Source organism: Aphelocoma coerulescens, chromosome 3, assembly GCF_041296385.1.
Source record: "Aphelocoma coerulescens isolate FSJ_1873_10779 chromosome 3, UR_Acoe_1.0, whole genome shotgun sequence".
NCBI classification, from domain to species: domain Eukaryota; kingdom Metazoa; phylum Chordata; class Aves; order Passeriformes; family Corvidae; genus Aphelocoma; species Aphelocoma coerulescens.
The window spans coordinates 17,528,547-17,551,409 of NC_091016.1; the positions used below are offsets into that span (position 1 = coordinate 17,528,547).

Below are 22,863 nucleotides of genomic sequence, written 5' to 3' on the forward strand. Positions count from 1 at the left end.
CTCTCGGTAGGTCACTGTGCCTTTGCGGAGAGAGCACTGCCGGACTCCTGGGCAGCAGCAGCCATAGAGTTTTGGGAGGTCCTTCCCACAGAGTTTCCTCAGGAGGGGCATGGAGAGGGAGGCACTCATCCCTCCTCTCCGGCCTCCAGCCGTAGCACACGAGGGGATGCTCAAAGCCGCTTCGGGGGAAGCTCAGGTTGGGTAGTAGGGACAAACTCCACACGGAGAGGGTGGGAATCCTGCATGGGAATCACAGAACTGTCAGGGTCGCAAGGGACCTCTGGAGATCACCCAGTCCAACCCCCTGCCAAGGCAGGGTCACCTGGAGCAGGTGACACAGGAACGCCTCCAGGAGGGGTTTGAATGTCTCTGGAGAGGGAGACTCCAGGACCTCCCTGGGCAGGCTGTTCCAGCGCTCTGCCACCCTCAGCTTAAAAAATTCTCCCTCACGCTGGGGAACTTCTTGTGTGTTAATCTACGGCCCTTGCTCCTTGTCTTGTCTCTGGGCACCACCGACAAGAGTCGGGCACCATCGCTCCGGCCCCGGCTCGCAAACAGCTTCCCGGGCAGCGGCCGTAACCGAAGCCCTCGAGCGTCCCATCAACACTCAAAGTTCCATTTCTCTCCGTTCCCCGAAGCAACGCCAGGGCAGGGCTGCCCGTGACGGCTGCGGAAGAGGCGTCACAGAGGGGCGGTACCGTTCCCCCGCGGAGGAAGGACGGGCTCCAAGATGGCGGCGCCGGAGGAGCGGCTCGTGTCGGAGGGCGAAGGCGGCGCCCCGGGCTCGGCGCGGCTCTCCCCGGCTCCGCTGCCGGAGGCCGCCGAGCCGCTGGCGCCCATGGAGCCGCCGCCTCAGAGCAACACGCTCATGGGGTTGCCTATCGTGGCCATCGAGAGCATCCTCAGCTTCCTGTCCTACGATGAGACGAGCCAGCTGCGCCTGGTAGGGGCCGCAGAGGGGAGGCAGCGGGGCGGGGGCCCCGCTGCGGCCGGGCCGGGCTCAGCCCGCGGGGCTCAGCCCGCCTGGCCCGGGGCAGGTGCGGGGCTGTTGGCGGACCGGGCGCCCCCCGCCGGGCTGCTGCGTTCGCCGGGGAGGGGGCTGGATGAGGTGGGGTGGGTGGGATGGGGCTTTATCCCTTCTCCAGTTTCGGCGTGCGCTTCCATACAAGCGCTCCTAAAGCTCTTTTTACCGTCTCTTACTTCTTTAATTCCTTTCGCGCTCTGTGAGAAAGCACCGGGCTGCTGGAGGCTCATTTCTCCTAGTGACTGGTTGGGGTGGGTAGTCTATTGTGTCTCATATGTGTGTTTATTTTTACTTATAGAGCTTAAACCTACGAGTGTAGGACATGGTGAGCCTGCTGCTCCAAGAACCCTCCCCTATCTAGAAATGTGGGTCAAAAAAGACGATGTAAAAAAAAAAAAAAAAAAAAAGACTGCCTGCTTCTTTCAGTCTTAGTGGTAGATCTAATAACATGTAGTATCTGCACCTCTGAACTTGATAATGCCAAAAAACCCCGCAGCTGTCAGCAAGGAGATCAATGTATATCAATATTTAACTGCCTGCATAAGGAGCCTGATGTAAACCATGTCACATTATGATATGCTGCTGTCTTACTGAACCTCTTACGAGGTTATAAATGGAATAATAGTGAGGGAATTAATGCACAGGTTATGTAACTCTCAGTAAACGTGCATGTACTGTATCGTTCCTATTTTAAGAACTCGATTAGTTTAAACCGGATAATATTACAAGCATATTTCTGCAGGAAATTGGACTGTCTCTGTCCTGGATCGGCAACCGGAAGTGTTGCATCCTGACTGTAACTTTAAAACAAAAGCTCTTCAAGCAGAAAATATGATCTTATTTATACTACTCCAAGCACACCAGTTCCTAAACATTTCTAGTGTGCTGTCAGTGCACTGAAGATTTCAGCTTCTTCTGTAGGAGTAGGTAATGGATCTTTAAAAAGAGATGTACTTTGAGAACCACAGAGTAGCCTGAGTTAGAAGGGAGCCACAAGGATCATGGAAGTCCAGCTTCTGGCCCTGCACAGGACATCCTCAAGATCAAGGGTGGTACTTGCAGTTTGACCAAAGGGAAGGGAAGTACATCACAAGGTGTTTGGATATGCCACGTTTCAGGGTCGGAATTGCAATGCCAGGCACAGCCCGTGGCTGCACCTTTCCCGTTGCATCTTATGAGTGGTAGTGCCTGTGGGAGCTCTCACAAGTCAATAGAAGGCTTTTTCTTCCTCTAGCACGAAGTGTTTGTAAGCAATGCTGTGTTGGCAGTGAAGGTCAGTAGGAAAGATGATGATGTCAGGACTAAACCAGCTGTTTAACTCTCACTGGCACTTAAGAAGTAAAATGTAACACTTTTATGCTGTCTTATATAGCATCTCCAAGTTCCTTTTTCCAGAAGAGGACAGCCCCTTTCAGAAGTTTCAGAAATATGCAAAAACAGACTGGATAAATACCAACTTTGACACATACATAGAACAATACTGGGCGTAAAATGAAGGAAACTATTCAGTTGGTCTTTCCCTATTTTTAGTTTTTGAGTCAGTGACAGCCAAGAAAATTAATCTCCATCAAATTCCTAGCTGTTCCCTTAAGCACATCAGAAGGCATTATGAGCATTCTTCTGAGAAGAAAGTAGTCTTTTGTTAACCAGCAGTAATGTAAAGAATCAAAGCCCCTCTGGTTTGAGCCCATAAGCTTGATCAGCTGGGTCTTTTGGGTGGCTGTTCAGAGCTGAAGGTGTTCTTTTGGCAATTCACTGAGAGGCAGACACACAATGTTCTTCATAGCTCCAGGTGCTGTTGACAGAGAATTAAGGTAGCCTTTAAAAATAGCAATGCCTAGGCATAAATTCATAATGAAATTTCATGACTTTTGGATTTTTCAAGGTGGTGAGTAGCCTTTGGAAGGATCTGTATATCCCTGCTCTAAGATCTGCCTGGCACAAACAGTAAATTTTTGTTTTCTGTGAGAACTGACTTGAGCTGCTTATCAAAGATAAATGAGTGTATCTTTTCTGCTAAAGATACATTGCAGGAGCACATTAATTGAATGACAGGTATTAAATTGCTCAGGTCTCATGCATATTAGAAACGTGCCCAAAAGCAGACTCATTACCCCTTAGGATGTGGGATTCCCCAGGATAAAGCATCTCGAGGAAGGCAGGAAGACCCAGGACATCAATCAACCTAAATAAAGTTTGATCATACATGTTTAGACAAAAAATGTGGATTCCCTAAACCAGTCATTTTGATGCATTCTCTGGGTCCCAGCATGGAAGGAATGGATGTCCTAATCTGCTTTTTATTTTGGATCACCTTAGCTCAGTGACCCATAAAAAAAGGTGACAAATAAATTCTCACAGTTGAACTGGGTTTGGCTCTACAGTGTATACAAGACAACAGACTAAGGAGTTGGCTGAGTGGGAGGATATAGAACACCAGAATGTTTTCAGATTGAAATGGAGACAGAAACGAGCATTGTTTATGTGGAGCATAATGTCAGGCATAAGATCCAGAAGTCTTTTTCTGTCACCAAAGGATGAGGTAAAGAACATTTCCTGCTTGTGATGATTGCAAGGCAAGACCATGGGCCCCTCATTGTCCAGAAAGCACTTGCTTTCCTGAGCATAATGCTTTCTGCTATTCCTGGGGTTACTGTGTGTGAAAGCATAAATTGAAGCACCTACTGGTTAAGAAGTGAAGTAGATCTAAGGAACAGAGACTAAACAATAGATATTCAGAGAGCAGTCGTGTCTGAAATGAGGGAAATCTTGAGCTGTCAAACTTTTGTTCAGACAAAGTGAATGAGAGGAAAAGCAGCAGCATTTTGCTTTCAGCCCTTCTGAGTATTTACTTCATCTACTTCCTCTGATAGTCACCATGAGAGAAACACAGAAAACCCCAAAGACCCCTATGTCTGAAGCTGTACTGCTCTGGACAAGCCTCCTGTGCATGCTGACAGGGAAGCTTGCTATCTTCCAGCTTTTGAAGGCTCCTCTTACTGTGATATTTTTAGTGACTTGCAGAAGCTTTGAAATTTTTACCTCAGTGGGATAATAATGAAATTCTTATATTCCAGTTTCATTTTCAGTCACATGTCTGAGCTTGGAAAGGCACTTCCATTCAGGCTATTACTACAACAAGCATGATTAAAATCACACAATCCACGACCTCCTCCCATGAACACTCTGAGAAGGTTATCTTGGATTCTGATACACATCAGAATTGACTTAGGTTCTGCAGCAAACTTGTGCTTATTTCCTGCACAGCACAAGTAAGGACTGATAGCCTTTGGACAACATGGCTTTAATATTCCCAGTTTCAGTCAGTCTGTATTTACAGGCATTTCTATTTTAAAGTTTCTTGATGAAGTCGTAAACATTTTGCCACTTACTTTACCCTAAAAAAGGCATTTTACGGAACATGGTCCTGTGTGCCCTCTAAGAAAAAGAACAATCTAAATACTCCAGGATATTTATATCTATTTTGGAGTTGGTTATCTGGTAATGAAGCTTGGAAGAAATGAGACATGCTTGAGGAAACGGAAATTAGTAGATTGTGTCATTTTAGTTTGTTTACAAATGAAGTGGAAAAATAATTCATAGGATCATAGAAAGCTGTTATCACGTAAAAGTCAGCACATGAAGAAGCAACCTCTCTTTCTGCTTTTCACATGGACTTGGAATACCTTTCTAACCCTGAAATTTGAACACAGGGCCTGGTTGGACTTGACCTCTGAGGAAACACAGCCTCTTTCAGCTCTTTGACTAGAATAAGAAAATATTCACCAAAATTGCAAAAACAAGTATAAGGAAATACAACTTACAATCTGTCCAATAGCTAATATCAAGCTGTCTTGGACTACTGTGGACATCTAAAAGTATAATGATGCTACTTTACATATGACTGACTGCAATCTAGAAGAGGTGTATTTTCCTATAAATGTAGGTGCTATGTATGGTTTACATGGTGAGCCAGCTGAGAATTAAGAGATGACTGGTAAAATAAGTTGTAAACAAACACTTTCGATTTCTGGCGCTACTGATGTTTGGGTTCTAGGCTGATTATTGGCATAAATATGGGTAATGCTGAGAAACGAGCAAATAATTCTTCATGCTGTGTAGGGTAAGCAAAGGAGGAAGATTAAAAACCCCAGTGCGGTTCGTGTCTTGGGCTGCAGCTCCCTGGGAGGGCCTCTCTGCCACCAGATGTCACTGTGCATGAGGTTAAAACCCTCTCTGCCGCCTCCGAACGCGGAGCTGAGCGTGGCTGGAGCTTGTTTTCCTCCTGTGCCGGGTAACTGCAGAGCTGACGCAGCCTTGTGCAGGTACCGGTTCCTGCTCCAGGGATTCGGTAGTGTTAGAGCTGCGGGAAAGCTGCAAAGCCCCGACTCAAAAACGATTTAAATCCGTGCGCCCCTGGAGCTACGAGCTCAGGGAAAATGAACGGTTTCCTCCTTCCTGTAGGAAGGGCCAGCATTTTTCCATATACACAGGGGATGATTTAACTGGATCACTGAATGTGGGGCACAGTGTGCTAAGACTCTCCCTCTGCGGTTTGCCTGTCTGATCCTTCTTTGTTAGCCAGAAAGATCTGATACCGAGGAGCACGGACAGAGCCACAGTCACTGCTTAATGGTCTGTTGATACAGATCTGTCTGAAAATGGTCCGTTCTCACAAACCTTAAACCAGCTGTGACTAGAGGAAGACTCACAAAGCAGAACTTCCTTCTGTTTATACAGAAGGCATTACACAAAGTAATTGCAAGCTTCTCTGGGAGAAGTGAGAATCTCCTTCCTGCAGATATAAACTTACATGGACTTAAAAGTTATGAAATGAGGAGTGTATGGAGGAAAGGAGTATTTATTAAAAAAAAAAAAAAAAAAGAAGCTTATTTCTTGGCAAGGGGGGTCACAGTGGGAGCTGTGGACTTTAATACCTAAAAAAACCCAACAAAACCAAAACAATTTCAAAGAACAGTTGGGTCACTAAGCTCTTGCATCTTCAGAACTGAATAGCAATTGCTTTAAACTTTTGTACAAGTTGCCTTTGTCCTGTAACTAGTAACTTTGTGAAGGGAAACAGTTAACTTTAGCAGTTTATTATATCTTCTGCAGCTCTTAATGTCCCTTATTCCTAAATCTGTGGGGCAAAAAACCCCTGAGACTATTGGTGTCCAACATAGCAAATAAAGGAATCCTTTAAACAGAGGAGAAAAGACTTTTTTATACGAAAAGGAGAATCTTGTTCCATGTGCAGTGTTTTGCAGGTGTTTTTAAATTTAATTGTGGTTGACTTCAAAAAAACATAAACCTTAAACACTGGAAGAAAACCACTATGATTTCTTGTCTTTAAAGGTTTCTTTTTTTGAGACTACAAACTACTAACTTGATACACCAGAATCACTCTGGAGACCATGCTAAAAGCCAGGCATGGGCATTTGCAACTTCCATTACAATCAGAGGAAATTGTATCTGCTTCTAATAGGTGGCATTCAGCCTACTGTCTCTTGTTAGGCAAAATCAATAGATTTATTTGTGAACTGTGTGGAACATAGCTGCTCCTTTTTGGAGTATCATGACCTTTGGTGGAGATGGGAATGCCTTAATCTCAACTGCAGTTCTTGCTTGTTGAAATGGAACAAAACACAGTTAAGAGAATTTTTTGCTACCTGGCAAGTAGGGGTAAGATAATAGTAAAAGTGACTTGTGGCCTTAACTGAGCCTTAAGATTTCTTTTTACTTAATACAGGTTTGTAAGCGAATGGACTTGGTTTGCCAGAGAATGTTAAATCAGGGATTTCTGAAAGTGGAAAGATACCACAACTTGTGTCAGAAGCAAGTTAAAGCTCAGCTTCCAAGGTATGTATCAGTTAAAACTGTAATTAAATTTAATTGTGTTAGATTAATTTAAGCAGATTATTGAAAAGGAATTCCTTTCTGGCTAATTCCTCTTATGTATCTTGAAAATTTGAGTCACATTTGCCTTTATTTCATTTTTTTTTTCTAAAAGCACCTTGAAACTAAGATTTAATTACAGAATAATGGTGTGAAAAGTGTATCTGGTTTTTCAAACAGAGAAGACTGGGTTCTGTATTGCTCAACTCTTCTGGCAGATCAAGTGAGGATTCCTGGGAATGAATAAATGCCATTCCTTTTCAAGACCAACTGCCTTCACTGATCATTTATCAAAGCAAGTTTTTTGCTTTAAAAAAAAGGGCAAGGTTTTTCGCTGACAAGGATTAAACAGGAACAAGGAAAAGGGATTTGACATGTGAGCATTACTGGGAACTGGTTTCTCACTAAAATTATGTCTTTCTTCCTCTTCCCAGTGAATAAGTGCAGCTGCTGCTGTGTCCTTTCAGATTTCCCAGTCAGAGTGAAGCAACTAAATGCTACTTATCATAGAGATCCTTTGTCAAAAAGCATTTCTATCTCAACCTACACTTCACAGCAAGCACTACTAATATATTCCATTTATTATTTCAATTGCATTGAAGTACTGACCATGTAAGGGGGAGGGGGGGATAAAAATATTCACACTCACTCAGTGTCTGCTGATAGTTAGTACTGAAACCTTGTTCTGAAAAAGTCCTAAATTACATACTGAGTTTACAGATCACATAAAGTATAGTAATTATTTAGAGAACAAATTTTGTCTAAGAAAGTGTAGTATGCTGTTATGAGCTGGGTCTCAATCTGTATCTTTTATTTCCATGAAGACAAATGTTAGTGGCTACAGGGTTTTTAAGGGTGAAATTAATGTGAAAAATGTTACAGTTTGATTTTTTGACTCCTTGTTAAATCAGTGTCACCTTGTGGTCTGTTTCCTAGACGGGAGTCAGAAAGGAGAAACCATTCATTAGCTCGTCATGCAGACATCCTTGCTGCTGTGGAAACAAGACTCTCTCTCTTAAATATGACTTTCATGAAGTATGTGGATTCCAATCTCTGTTGCTTCATACCTGGAAAGGTAAAATGTAGACTGTATTATGTGAATATGTATCTGTGTTTAAAAAATAGCATTATGTAACTTAACCTGGCACAGCTGGGGCAAATTGATATAGAGAGAGAGAGTGTGTGTGTATATATATGTGTTTTTACATACATATATATATATAAACTGTTTCAGATACTTGCAAACAAACCTACAAGCCAATACTCTGTTTTACCAAGCAGTCTGAAATTAATAAACCAGGCTGTATTTAAATATTAATGATTTTAAATTTGATTTCTATTTGCCCTTAGATTCTCTCTTGATTCTGATAGTTGACTGGTGGTATACTCATGCTCTACAACCTTTCAGAAAAAACATGTGATCAGGCCATCTGAAGATGTAGTAATTTAGACTACATATAACACTAAGCACTCAGTCAATCAAGATTTTACGCACCTTTCTTAAGGATTTGAGTACTTCAGGTTAATTGAATTAAGACATTTAGTATGTCAAAACACTGTTCAGTACTACAGTGGATGGTATATTTTTGCACAGTAGGTGGAATTAGTTTTAAATGTAAAGTATGTTAAATGGGAACATTACTGAGCAGTTCTGGTGTTTTGGAATACTAACCCAGTGTTAAATATAAATTATGCAGGCAAGATGTACATGGAGATACCAGTGTTTTATAAGCTGTGAAATCACCAGTGCACAGGGGAATTGACAAAATCATGCTCAGAGGAAGACTGGTACAGCTCAGGGATTAAATTAGATCAGTGAACATTATCCTAATGCTCTGTTCATTGATCTTTCCATGTAAGGTTCGGATATGTTTGTGTTACTTTTTTGTGGGCAGAAAACTGAATTGCAGTGGGATGAATGGAAAAGTTATCTCTTGGATTCTGGGGAAGCATGCAGACATTTATGCAAGCAGTGGTAGGATAAACTGTGGATGTGGAATGCATTCTTATCTTGAAGAAGTAACTATTTCTGTGCACTCCTGTTGACTTGATATTTAATTATTTTTGAATTATATTCTTATTTGACTTTACATTCTATTTTTTATATCCCATGTATTTTTAAAAAATTAATATAACAAAGTCAAATGAACTCAAGTCCCTGATACTTACATGGTAAATGGAATACTTATTAAAAAGTGTTGCCCTACTATTTTGAAGAGTAGAGGGAAAGGCAGTACTCACTCTAGACCAGGGATGTGCAGGAGTTGGGCAGGTGAGCTTGCCAGCCATTTTCCTTCTGGGCACCAACTTGTAAGGACCTTGATTTTATTTTGATACCACTGCTAAAAAGTTTGTGGGTTTTTTAAAGAAATTATTTACTTAGTGTGTGAGTTTGCTAGCACTGCTGCTCACTCAACACAGTTACCAGTTCACTCAAGATTAATATTTTGGTCAATCAGATTTAAGGCTTAGTGTTCACTTAGTCTGTGGTTTCCCTCCCACCTGCTTTGCTTCCCTCAGGAAATTTCACTACAGAACTGCCAGTAAGTGAATTTGTGGTAGAATATGCAAATCCTGATTTGAGGTTCAGCATTCTGTGTGATAGCAGAGCACTGCTGCAAGGTTCTATATTGAGGATGTTGTTGCTAACAGGATAAAAAGTGAATGAAATTAGAGAAGTCTTTTGTTGTGTTGCTTGATGAGAAGCTTAGGTCTTGTCTAGCTTTTGCAACTGTTTAGCTAAACTTCATCAGAACAAAAGGTGCAACTGTATTACAAGATCCCTATTATGTGTGTTCTTCAGGAAACACTTCAAACATTCTTAATCCTGTGCAAAATACCTGTGTAGCTTTGGGTAAGAGATCAGCACTCCTATCTTGACCTGCCTCAGACTATAATAATGAGACACCCTTCATCTCTCTGTATCTCTCCTAACCAAAGGGCTTGTTTCCCAAATCTGTCAAGAGAGTTTTGTTCTCTGTCCGTAGTGGATTGGTGTTTTGTAAACAAATATATTTTGGACTTAATCTGAATTTGCAATATTTTGTGTATATGGAAGTGGACTCAAGTAAATATTTACAGCTCTTCAGGCTGACATAATGCTAATTCTTGCTTCTCCAGTTACATGTTTCATAACTGGCAGGAGTAGTGACTGCTCTGCTTTGGGGCTTCGTGCTCCAGGTTCTCCTGAAGGAAATGATCATGCTCTGCTGAGTATAGATTATATAACTTGTAAGTCAGCTATGGCTGTACTTAAAATTTCACACAATGAGCATTATTTCATGACTTTGAAGAGAGCTGTTGTGATAGATTAAATGAATAGCTTCTCTGATATATAATGAACAGCACTTCAAAAAGCTGATCTGGAGCTAAAACACGCAGTAGTGTGCAACTGTTATGTGGTAAAAACCCCGGAATATGCCAGAATTCCTAGAACAAACTGAAATAATCTTGCCTTTATCAGAAAATCCTAATTCTTCTTAAATGTTTTAGGTAATAGATGAAATTTATCGAGTGCTAAGATATGTAAACTCTACAAGAGCTCCTCAGAGAGCTCATGAAGTTCTTCAAGAACTAAGGGACATTTCCTCCATGGCTATGGAATATTTTGATGAGAAGATTGTTCCAATACTGAAAAGAAAGATGCCTGGGTCAGATGTATCGGGACGTCTAATAGGAACTGCCCCAGGTATTAATTCCAACATATAGTTAAGTTTTATTTAGTTTTTCTGTAAAAAATCACAGCACTGTATGTTTTTAAAGCTCCCTCCCTTAAATGGGAGCTTTATTACGTAAATATTGATGATACTTGCTTCTTAAGAATGCTAACTGAAATTCATTTGCTTTGAAATTTAAAGAGCCTTTGTGCTACCACAAGAACAGTCACTTGAATGTATGTTAGAATTATGCATAGTGTGTATTTGTTAAACAAATGCTTTTGTGCCACCAGTGAATGAGACTCTATCACTGCATTTGGTTGAAATTTGGCACGTGAGATGACAACTTGATGCCTTTTATTTTTAGGACAAGCAGCAAATGAATTTGCTTAAGCTGTAGTATTACACAGAGGGCTAGAATGGGCTTTTTTACTTTACTGGGGGCACTATTTTATGCACTAACAAGCAAAATAGTTCCAGGTAATAGTGAAAAGGCAATTAAAATAATGGTCTATAAATAAGCCATTAAACTGGCCCCTCATCTACTCTGTCGGACTTCCTGGAACTTTTGTGAACCAAACTCTAAGGTGGTTGCCTCATGGCCGAAGTTATCCTAATGGTAAAAGGCAAAAGATTGGTAAAATTGTAGAGTTTTCCCTATACAGGACATGTTCACACTTTAGGAACTGTGAAATTTAATTCTCTAGAAGGGTAACTTAGTAAAAATTGTGGAAAAAACCCCCATCTAAAACAAAAGCCCTATTGCTGGTGCTTTTGTTTCTTGTATGTCCTGTCCATCCTTTTAGCCATAAGTGTGTATGCCACCTTTTAATTGTATCCTGTTAGTTATACTTCCATTTTTTAAATTGTATACTTTTAAAGAAATTATATATGGGTTTACATTTTTTATTAATTATATGTGTTAATATATACTGAGCCTCTCAGCTGAGGAAGTATTGCTCAAACCCACAGTTGATGCCAATCAACTTTTCAAGGCTTTGTGGTGCATAAAATGCCTCTCTCTTGTTGAGGGAAGGGCATAACCTCTCCATTAGTGTCACATAATGGTAGCTGTGCTGGCATCCTAATGGACCAAACGGAGGAGGATGAGGATGACTGTTCCAGACTCTTCTGTTTGTAGAGCGGTTAAAGTTGCACCTTACTTGCACAGCCTTGCTAGAAGAGTATAATGGCAGCAAAAGTGATAGATATCTTTTATGGCAGAGAAAGTGAAAGAAATTATACTGTAGCTGTTAGTCTCCTTGATTTGCAGGAACTTTATTAGAATCAACAGTTCCAAGCTCAGATTCCAGTATGGTTTTAGTGCTTAGGAAGAGTGATTCTAAAGAAGCATGGAAAATAAATTCCTTTCTTCTAAAATGTAAGTTATACTGAAATACCTTGTTAAGTTCCAAACTACAAAATTCTAGAACTTTAGCTGTCTGCAACTAAGACAGCAGAATTTTGCTGCTCTAATGAAAGATATTTATTCAGTCTTAACTATTCCATATTAAGTAATTTATAGATGTTTTGTGGGGTTTTGTCTTAACATCTGGGACAGTAAGTCTAGATGACAACACAGTATCTCTACGCAGTTTTTGATACAGCAAAAGGAGGGGGGCTTCTATATAGGAAATGAATTATGAACTTTTTTCCAGATTACTGAAAAGCTGTAAGTATTTTAAATTAAACTGGTTGTGCTCTGAGATTACCACATGTTCTTGTTAGACACTTAAGTGGCTGTAAATCTGTTTACCTGTTCATAAATTGCAGCCAGTATTCAGATTCATGTGGGGGTTAGGGGTAAGCAAAATATGAACACCGGGACACCATTTCTACCCTTAAGTTGCAGAGGATTAATCACAGTTCTCTCTGAAGTTCCAGGGCCCTCTGCAGCACTGACAACAATGCAGCTGTTCTCCAAGCAGAGCCCTTCTAGGCAGGAAGTCACCAAACTGCAGCAGCAGGTGAAAGCCAACGGCACGGGCCTGACGGCGTTGAAGCGGGAGATCTCGGAGCTGCGCGTCAAAGTGCAGGAGCAGCAGAAGCAGCTCCAGGATCAAGACCAGAAACTGCTTGAGCAAACCCAAATCATTGGGGAACAGAACGCCCGCTTGGCTGAGCTGGAGCGCAAGCTGCGAGAGGTGATGGAGAGCACAGTAGGGAATTCTTCAGGTTCCGGCTCAAATGAACAATCTCCCAGGAAGCGGAGGAAGGCGGTTGATTCCACAGACTGTCCTAGGAAATCTAAACGCCTTCGGAGCAGAAAATAACTCGGGAGGAGATGGCGCCTTCAGGAGGATACACTGCTCTAGTAGCCCAAGCAGGTCTGCTTGTTTGGATACTGTGACCAGCTTCATGGTGTCACTTAGCCTGCTGGCTCTTCAAAACACCACTTAGACTTGAACAGTAATTTTCTTTCATTGACTTTTCCCCTGCTTTCTATATGGGTGGGCCTAATGCACAGAATCTTTAAGATTTGCAATAGCTACATACTAACCAGACCTGCTCTGTTATGTTTTGAAGGGTTAACCTTTTTTTTCCGTGCAGATGTGTTTAAAGTAAACTTATTTGTGTTTATGCATATGTTCACATGAAATCTTAAATAAATTGTCTTAACTGACTAAACGGTTAAGCGTAAAAACAGATGTCCTGTTCACTTGAAGGAGAGATCTGCTTTTAAAACCTTGTTTTTGAGAACTTGACCTTTTTTGTTACAAGTGACCTTGTCTGGAATGTCTGAAAAGTAGTTAATACTTTTTGGGGTTCTCTGTAATGAGTAAAACTGACTTCTTGAGCTACAGTATTGGCTATATATTTTTGTAAACTTACATGGAAGGGCCTTCTATCCAGTCTTCACATGCACACACCCTGGTTCTAGGTCTTGGGGGCCATACTCTACATTTGCATGGATAGATGCATGTACAGCTTAGTCAGCCTGCCAAAAGCACTTGCCTGAAACTGTTCTAAACTCTGGCAGAGAGCACAGAGACCTGTCAAGCAATTCCTTTGTTCCTCAGCCATACCTAAGCCTCTGCTTTCAGCACAACGGCTTCCTCACAGCAAGGTGGTCTGGGGAGGTGAGTGGCAGGAGCATTTGAGCCCAGGCTCTGTGGCTGCCACTTGCCCTGCCTGGAAGGCAGGGATTTATTGTTAGCCAAAGCTGGAGAATCGAGAGGCTGCCTGTGCATCGCTTGGGTCATAGGCCAACATCGAACACCTACAAATGGTCCCTGGAGTCACGAAGCTCGGGGACATCATTTGAGTGAAATGCTGTATTATGGAAAAACAAAACTATTTTGTGTGTCTGTGTTGGGGTTGGGGTGGAAATTTCTCTGTAACACTGATGACAATATTCTAAGCTTTCCTTATCCTAAAAGGTAAATCACTGCAGACAAAGCTTTAATTTCTTTTGCACTTCTGTTTTGAGCTTGTAACTGGAAAAGCATGTCTTGCACTGTTCAGTCTCTCTGGTCACTTTAACCACCTCAGAGTTGTGTACAGTGATTATTCCCCCCACCCCCCATCTGTATATTTTTGGAATCTTAGACAAATACCATTGTCCTTGGTTTTGTTTTAATGTACTAAACTGTGTAGCTTTATAATTTGACTTACGTTTCCTTTTTTTAACCAGCTGCTGCTTTGTCTTTAGGTGGTTCTGAATTCAACTTGGTATGGCACTGAAAATGCAAATGCTGCATTTGTAGCTGTTCTCAATCTTGATATTGCTACTGTGGGTTAAAGTGCAAGTTCATTTTGTATGGCTGTCAGCATAACCTAGTGGCTGTATTTAAGGCACCAAACAAATCAGAAGTTGTCTGGTCAGATATTATATAATTGTGGAAAGCTGACATTTTTCCTGAAACTTCAGCTACAATTTTTACTTCTAAAACATAGTAGCTCATACCAGAAGTAACATTGCAAATGCCTAATATTTGACAGACATTTTGTTTTCAAATAAACTTCTTGAGTAGTTTGAGTCTTTTCAAAAAAAAGGGCATTTTTCTTAAGCATCAAGGAAATTATAAAAGGCTGTCTGAGAGAAGACTTCGAAGGTTAACTGAGCTTTTGCTTGTACTGGTTTTCTACAGCTCAGAATGTTTTTTACAGCTAAGTCTATCTTGGAGATAGATATCTGCTGTTCAGATTAAAAATACTGGCATATGCCTTATCTTTTAAAAAACAATTTTGAGTCAGAGGGTCAGCGTTATAGCTAGAATTACTGTGTGATACAAATTCATTTAATGGTTATTTGTGATAAGAAATTCCTGTAATGGACTAATTACCAGCTACCTGTGGTTAAATACTTCTAACAAGTATAAACCTGTGAATTGCATTTACTGAAAAGCTTTATTGATACATCTCTGAATATTCTTCACTTTCATTTCTTTATGAATTTCTAGAATATGCAAACAATTTGCCCCTCCACACCATCCCAGTATACAAATTGTTTCAGGTTCCTCAGGAGTAGCATTTGTGTATGTGTTGGGGAATCTCTGGCTGTGTGTAAACCGAGCTGGAAAACAACAGCCTGTTCTTATGGGAAATGTTCTCTGTGAACGGTGCCAACTTGGAACCTTCAGCTCAAGGAAGTATCACGTGCTCCAGGATTGCAGGTGCTTCCTGCTCCTCCATGTGCTGACAGACAAATGGAATGAGGCCCATGAAACTTAGGGGGTAGAGGGGATGGTTACAAGGCAGCTCTGAGAAATTCCACAATAGAGGTACATCAGTGTTTTCTATTTCACATCCCAGAGAGGGAGATGTCCGATGGCTCTCGGGCTGGAATGTACACCAGAGAAATACACACATGGAGAAAACAGAATGAAGTAATCATTTGGACAAAATAGCTGGAACATTAATTTCTGACACCATATTGTCCCTTGTTAAATAAAAAGGATGCATTTTGCAATATATGAACAAGCTGATGAATCACCTGAAGTAAAACTAAATTTCTTTTCACTCTGAATGTCTGTGTACATTTATGTGAGTTGGTGTATCAGCCTCAAAGCAGTGTTGGTAGTGATTGGTGACTGTATCATCTGTTCAAGGGAGAGCCTTAAACCAGTGAGACTGAGATGTAGTTTACAAAGTTATGTAAAAAATTGATTGATTTGCAGCCACTATTCAGTTTTAGTACTTGTGTCAAGCACTGAAATTGAAAAAAAAGGTCAGAGCTGACAGAGAAAGCAATTTCAAGTGTCTTACATTTAGTTTCTTAAAATAACTTAAAACTACTGAGGCCAGCTTTACTGCTTTTCTAAAAACAGCAGCTTGCTTGGAAACAGCTTTTTGTTTCATAGTAAGGTTGGGGATTTTTTTACAAATTTGTATACCTAGTGAATATGGTGAAAATGAGATCAAAAGATACCACAGTGGTAGTTTTTTGAGGGAAAAGCTGTTTGCAACCAGGTTTTGCTTCCCAAATTGAACAGCTTCTATGGAACTACAGTATGTAAGGACACTCCAAACCTGAACTAACAGATGTAGTAGGTGGAAGCACTGAAGGAAGAAAGACTGCCTGCTTAACAAGAAAAATTTCACAGATTAAAGAACAGATGGAAACAAATGGAACTTCTTCAGTTCCTGATACTTGCTCAGCATTGCACATTAATCACTGAATTCATTAATGCTACAAAAGATGCCTCTGTGTAACTTCTTAATGTAAAAGGTAAGACAGAATTGAACAGAAACTTAGTTGCTCTTATTCAAATCTTCTAACAGTGAATTGTGGGGAGCACTAAGATTGCCAAAGGAATTTTCAACACCAAGAGCCTCTTGAAAATAGGATGACGTAGGATATAGTTGAATGTGCCTCAGCACAGGAGAGGATTTCCTGGTTTCTTGGTGTTCTGACAGTTTTAAGAGGGTACCTAGCAAATTACAGTGATAGATTGTTACTTCATGAATAAGTAAATTCAGTTTGGACTATTCTGCAACACGTCTGCTAGTTGTGAACTATTCTGTTAGTCTCCAGTCGCATTTCTGTGCTAGTTTGCACTGTGCCTGGGCCAGCTCTCCACTTTTATGGTTGTCCTACCTGGATCTCACCTTCACTGTTAGACAAGGATGCACTCCTGGCTTTGGTTTACATGTAAGTGAACATTCCAGGATTTTTGTTCAAGCTTTGTGCCGGCTGAAGACACACTAGGTACTGGATCTCTCTGTCTTTGGAATGGAAAATGTCAGATACAAAAACTGTTGGCTTGCTAAAGACCTAATGAATCTGGATTTGTTAACACAGTCTGCCTAAACCAGTGATTAAACTCAGTGATTAAATAGGAGAGACATTTTGCTCTCCAGTACACTTGGGCAATTATGTTGTCCAAAGCTTTCCTATTTAATATATATTTTTCAGTTGTTTAAGCCTTGTTTAACTGCTCTGGAATGTTTAGTTTATGAACCTGGGATCGTCTGTTTAATTTCCCTACTGAAATTCGCAACCACTTACAAACCTATGTATGTTTGCAGTGCTGTAAACCTGCCTCTGTGCACTGAACTCCTGATGTGCTGTCACTCCTCCAACGCTTCTGTCACCAGCTGACACACTCCTTCTTTTGGCAGGATCCTTCCCATGGAGGAGGAGGTCTTTAGCACAGTGATGGATTAGCAGTGCTGGTATTTGAACCAGAAGGGAACGCTGTCAGAAGCGTTACGTGTGGTGCTTGGAGCCCAGCTGAGCAAAACACTCGTGGCCCTGGCAAATCTGCAGTCAGCTGCTGCACTGGCAACCCCAAAGCTTCCTGGTTTATTGTGAAATGGTCACTGACCAGAAAGTAAACCTTGCAAGGTCACGGTACCTTGATGAAATCTACACATCTGCGTAGCCTCTTATGCTGCACCAGTCCTCGCAGTCCGCACAATCCAGATTCTGTGACTAAGGAGGGGAAGGCTGAGCATAACCTTTTCCATGTCTCACCTCCTTGCTCCATTTTTCATTTCTAAATCCCACCCTAGCATGCACAAATCAAAATGCATGCAAACCAAACTATTCACAGAGGTGCTGTGTTTTATGGATCCTGTGCTTTGTCCACTACTTTAGACTGCAAACATTTCCAAGTAGAGACTGAATTTCCCCTCCAATTGCCCTGTTGCACGTGGGACTTTCAGCAGCTTGTAGGCATAAACCTTTTGTACCCACTATTACTAATAAATTTTAAGTGATGATACTACATGAAGAGATAAGGGATCATTTACTTTGTGATAATACCCTCCATTGTTTTTATCTCTACTGCTGATTTAGATTAATTTGAGTGGATTTTTGATCGACTGGTTTAGATTATTATGAGTGGACAGCTAAAATTCTAAGCAAGTAGTGGTTCAACTTCTGCATAGGGTAATCTTTCTCACTGAACTGCCCACAGTCAGTGTTTTATGACAAATACATGCAGTAAAAGATTAAATGGACGTTAGTTCTTACAGAGGAGTTTGTCACAGTTCTTAAAATACCTTACCACAAAAAAGGAAGGAAATGGAGGCTTTGGTACAGGCGTTTGGAGTTGCAGTTCAGTACCTTTAGGCAGGGGTCTGTAAGCACGGGGTCAAACCAGGACAGCAGCTCATCGGAGCGCGGGCGGTGCTCTGAGGGCCGCTCCTTTCCTCGCTCCGCTCCCTCAGGGCCCGCCCCGCCCCGCCGGCAGGGGGCGCCGCCGCCGCAGGAGCGCGCCCGGCCGGCGGCGGCCAATGGGCGGCGAGGGCGTGGCGGGGGCGTGGCCGCGAGCCGCCTTCGCGGCGCTATAAAGTGCGGCGCCGTGGGCTCCGCGCGGCGGGTGGATAGTGGGCGTTGTGTTACCGCCATGGGGAATACTGTGGCTAGAGAGGATTTCGAATGGGTCTACACGGACCAGCCCCACGCCGACCGCCGCAAGGAAATCCTGGGTGAGGAGCCGCGGCGCCGCTGCTTCTTGCCGCCGGCTGCGTGGCGGAGCGGGGGGGAGGCACACGGGCACCCCACAAGATGGCTGCCCTTGCCGGGGGGCGGCGGGGCCCCCTGGAGCCTCCCGGCGGGGCGGCCGGAGTCGGCCGGGCCCGCATACGTGGAGGCGGGAGCCGCCGCCTTGGCGGCGCTGGCGGGGGAGGGGAAAGGAAGGAGAGGGGGAAGGAGGAGGGGGGCGGTCGCCTGCGGGGGCCGAGCCCGAAGCTCGGGGCGGCGGCGGCCCGGGCTGCCATCCCGAGCGGCGGAATAGAAGCCCGCGTTCCCCGGAGGCCCCGGGCCGCTCCCCGCCAGCGGAACGGCGATAAGGCGGTGTCTGGGGCGGCTGCGCCGAGGTCACCGCGGCACCCGCGCCCCGGGGTGGCGAATAGCGGCGTCCAGTGCGGCGCTGAGAGCGGGGCTGAGCTTTCCCGAGCCCTGGTGAATTACGGGTGGGTTGACGGCTCAGAGCCGTTTCCTTCCTGAGGAGGCTGGAGGTGGTAGTGGTGCTTGCCATGTACGTGTCTAGTTGCTGAGCAACGTGAAAGTGCTAAAATGACTCGATTTCAGATGATTCATTGTAGCAGTAAATATCACAAGTGGTAAGGTCATGCGTTTTCATTACCTTTGCCGACAACTCTTAATTGGGACAAAGGGAATAAAAAACTGTAATCTAATTGGGCTAGTTGTGAGGAGAGCTTTGAAATATCTTCTTTTTCATTTAATTTTTTTCCCATCTAGCTAAACATCCAGAGATAAAAGCACTGATGAAGCCAGACTACAACCTGATCTGGGTGGTTGTGCTGATGGTTCTGGCACAGTTGACTGCATTCTATCTGGTTAAAGACTTGGATTGGAAATGGGTGGTCTTTTGGGCTTACGTTTTTGGAAGCTGTATTAGCCACTCCATGACTCTGGCTATTCATGAGATCTCTCACAATAGTGCCTTTGGCAACAGCAAAGCCATGTGGAATCGATGGTTTGGAATATTTGCCAACCTCCCTCTTGGTCTCCCCTACTCCATATCCTTCAAGAGATACCACATGGATCATCATCGTTACTTAGGCGGTGACGGCATCGACGTGGACATTCCTACCAACTTTGAAGGCTGGTTTTTCTGCACCCGTTTTAGGAAGTTCATATGGATTGTTCTTCAGCCTTTTTTCTATGCCATTAGACCACTCTGCATCAATCCTAAACCCATCACTCGACTTGAAATAATCAATTTGTTGGCTCAGCTTGCCTTTGATGTCGTGATATATTATTTATGGGGCGTCAAATCAATTTTTTACATGCTTGCTGGTTCAGTACTTGGTCTTGGGTTGCACCCAATTTCAGGACATTTCATAGCTGAACATTACATGTTTTTAAAAGGACATGAGACCTATTCCTACTATGGGCCACTTAATTTGCTCACTTTTAATGTTGGTTATCACAACGAACATCATGACTTCCCCAATATTCCTGGCAAGAGCCTTCCACTGGTAAGTTTCCTTCCAAGATTATTACTTTTTCTTAAATTAAGGCCTACTTTAACATGAAAATAAGGTAGAGCCCTGACAGAAGAATAGGTTGGGAGCTTAAAAACAAACAAACAAAAACCCCACAATATAAATTGAGTGATAAAGGAGGTAATTATTTATCATTTTAGTGGTATCCTGAACTAGCTCCCTATATGCTGGGGCTCAAGCCTCTTCCATAAAAGGAGAGGGGAGGGAACGCATGTCTTAAGCTTTGCACTAACTTTAGCTTTCTGTAATTACAACCTGTCTTCTGAATTCTTGTTTGTAAGTATGCAAAAAACTAGTTAAGAGGTTGCAGATAACTCTGGAGATTTGTTATCTCTGCCTTTGAAATGTTAAGGACAGTATTGTAATGTGTGCTTTTCTTCAGTCTCTTCTAGCAGGGGCGTTCTCTGGTAGGGGAAAAGAGAGGGTTTGAGGTACTGTTAATGTTTGTTGTACTGTTTACAAATGTTTAATAACTTTTCTATTCTGGAGCACTTCAGTTTTCTGTAGCAAGAGCCTTTGAACCCTAAATAAATATCAGCTGTACATTGGCAGAATTAAGCGTTCTAAGCCAGGGCTTAGGCCTGTCATGCCTGCGTGAGTAGCAGAGCTGAAGCTTCTCCTCACTTCAGTCTTTGTTTCTTACAGGCAGGAGCTTCCTTCTCACTGTATCCGTGTTTCCCAATTGGAGCAGGGGAACACAGACTTCAGGGTTACATCTAAAATTCCGGTTTTTCATCTGACACAAAATTTGCAGTTTTGTGGTGTTGGTCTTGCAGCTTTGTTATTGCACTTGGCAATAGTGAGACCTTGTAAGATCGTCCCTCTGGTGAAGTCTAAACTTGATTGGTATTTCTGTGGTCAGTGGTGGAAGTGCAGCTGAAGTAACTGCCAGCACTTCTAGCAGAGCAGGTAGATAATGCAGTTGGTTTGTTGAGGCTTTGTGTGGGTTTTTCTGTTTGTTTTTTTTCTAAAGAGAGATGATTGCTCTTATTCATAGATTTAATCTTTCAAATACAGCAAAAGTTGCTTTAACTCGCCTTTGATACCTGGCTCTGTGCTGTGAACCAGCGTTTCACTTCTTGCACAGTACTTTAGGTATAAGCAGGGCATGAATTTTTTCAAGTATTTAGTTCTAGGGGTAAATACCCAGTTCTGCTGCAGGACTCGTAATCCACAGCTCTGATAAGAAAACAAAGCCTTTTGGAACAGGGCAGTTAATTTAATTGGACTGGATTCTGCTGTGCTGTGTGCTAAAGATCCCCAAGTACTGAACGCTCGATTCCTCAGCACTGGTGAGCTGAGAATTATTACTGTTGAGTAAAAGTACACTGCCTAGGTGCACTATTCTATAGGTGTGATGATGGGTCAAAACAAGCTTTGCCTTCAAACCAAGCATTTAAATATTTTGGGTTTGTTTGTTGCTTTTACAGATTGATATTATTCTTCTGACTAAAGCTATGGAATTTTGTGAAAAATCCTTTTTGTTCAGTTCATGTTTTTAAGCCTTAAAGTGGTTGGTCCTAAATAGCAGTAAAGACACCTAACTGAACCTGCTGCTCTCAGTTTAAATAGTGGTCTAGTCAACATATGCAACTGAGAGGAGAGTCTTTGGGAGCAGTTTATATTCATTCTTTGAAGTCTGTCTTCAGAAACAAAATGTTCCTCAGAAATAAAATGTTGTTTTTTTTTTCCTGAGTATGGAGATTTGAAATGACATGTAAAAATAGCTGGGTTAAACATCTCTTCCTAGAACTTAGAACATCATTTTTACTGCTACTTTTATATCTATGAGTCAGCACTGAACGGAGTCACTTTCAGTAGCAACCAAACCACTTGCTTTTGTGAGCTCCATCATCCTGTAGGTAGCACAATGAAGGGACATTGGAGTGTTAGCAGAGTTTGTTCCTGCCAGCTCCAAAAGCTTCATATGAGATTTATTTAGCAACTAGGGAATTGCTTTTTCCTTCAAGGAATGTTCACATTGTGGCATGAGTGGCCTTTCCTGTAGGAGCTAACTTCTGGAACGAAACTTCCAGTGCTTTTACACATCACTAGGTTACACATGGAGGACTGTAAAGTTGTCACAACTGATGTTAATATAACTAGTAAATAAACCTCATATCTCTCCTTCAGGTGAAGAAAATAGCAGCTGAATACTATGACAACCTGCCCCAATATAACTCTTGGATAAAAGTACTGTATGACTTCGTGATGGATGACACAATCAGCCCATATTCACGCATGAAAAGGCAATTAAAGGGTGAAGTGAAGCAAGATTAAACTTCTGGCAACCAAAAAACTTTGAAATGTCTGCTTGCTTTAAAGTGGCTGGTATAAAGGTCTCCTGCTAAAGCTGTTCACCTGTGTCCTGAATTAAGATGTGCAGCAACACAGCAATGCATCCTTAAGGATTTTGTAGCAGACTCCTACAAGCTATAACATTCCTCACAGTCCTCAGATTTGTTGGTTTAATGTGTCTCTATTTGCCTAAGGATCAGTGTTACATGCATAATGCAAAACCACTTTGTTTAAACAAAAACTTTGTTAAACAGAATTTACTTTGGTAGGTATTACATCTATATAAAATGTCTGTTTGACTCATAACAGTTTAAAAGTTCTCAATGTAGTATACTGCCCTCAACATGCTATTTAGATGACTAGTTTTAAAATGCTGTACTTACCTGCTAATTCTACACTAACATGATTTGTTAACTTAAACATTCTGTTGAAAATGTTTCTGAACTGATGGTTGGAAGAACTAAATTTGCACAGAAATGTTAAGTTTGCTTTTGTTTAAATATGTAATGTGTCGTTTGAAGCATTGCTTTAAAGGTCTACCTTTTCTACTGAAAGTACCTTAGAGGA

General features: G+C 42.0%; 2 protein-coding genes across 2 annotated transcripts; both read left to right on the top strand.

Moving 5' to 3' along the window:
* Positions 1 to 655: 655 nt before the first annotated feature.
* On the top strand, positions 656 to 15,544 carry FBXO28 (F-box protein 28). Its single transcript, XM_069009252.1, has 5 exons — positions 656 to 943; positions 6,774 to 6,883; positions 7,856 to 7,994; positions 10,412 to 10,607; positions 12,454 to 15,544. Exons 1-5 carry the CDS (start codon positions 731 to 733, stop codon positions 12,846 to 12,848), a joined length of 1,053 nt encoding a protein of 350 aa, XP_068865353.1. The 5' UTR covers positions 656 to 730; the 3' UTR covers positions 12,849 to 15,544.
* A 2,764-nt stretch (positions 15,545 to 18,308) lies between these two features.
* DEGS1 (delta 4-desaturase, sphingolipid 1) lies at positions 18,309 to 22,798 on the top strand. Its single transcript, XM_069009256.1, has 3 exons — positions 18,309 to 18,453; positions 19,229 to 19,971; positions 22,132 to 22,798. Exons 1-3 carry the CDS (start codon positions 18,372 to 18,374, stop codon positions 22,276 to 22,278), a joined length of 972 nt encoding a protein of 323 aa, XP_068865357.1. The 5' UTR covers positions 18,309 to 18,371; the 3' UTR covers positions 22,279 to 22,798.
* Positions 22,799 to 22,863: the final 65 nt, after the last annotated feature.

What these genes read in the sequence shown, in the direction of transcription:
- FBXO28 (XM_069009252.1), top strand. Translation starts at nt 731, where the DNA reads ATGGCGGCGCCGGAGGAGCGGCTCGTGTCGGAGGGCGAAGGCGGCGCC. An exon ending in GTTAAAGCTCAGCTTCCAAG is followed by an intron (nt 6,884 to 7,855) that starts GTATGTATCAGT and finishes TCTGTTTCCTAG; the next exon opens with ACGGGAGTCAGAAAGGAGAA. An exon ending in TCTAATAGGAACTGCCCCAG is followed by an intron (nt 10,608 to 12,453) that starts GTATTAATTCCA and finishes TTCTCTCTGAAG; the next exon opens with TTCCAGGGCCCTCTGCAGCA.
- DEGS1 (XM_069009256.1), top strand. Translation starts at nt 18,372, where the DNA reads ATGGGGAATACTGTGGCTAGAGAGGATTTCGAATGGGTCTACACGGAC. An exon ending in CCGCCGCAAGGAAATCCTGG is followed by an intron (nt 18,454 to 19,228) that starts GTGAGGAGCCGC and finishes TTTCCCATCTAG; the next exon opens with CTAAACATCCAGAGATAAAA. An exon ending in CTGGCAAGAGCCTTCCACTG is followed by an intron (nt 19,972 to 22,131) that starts GTAAGTTTCCTT and finishes TCTCTCCTTCAG; the next exon opens with GTGAAGAAAATAGCAGCTGA.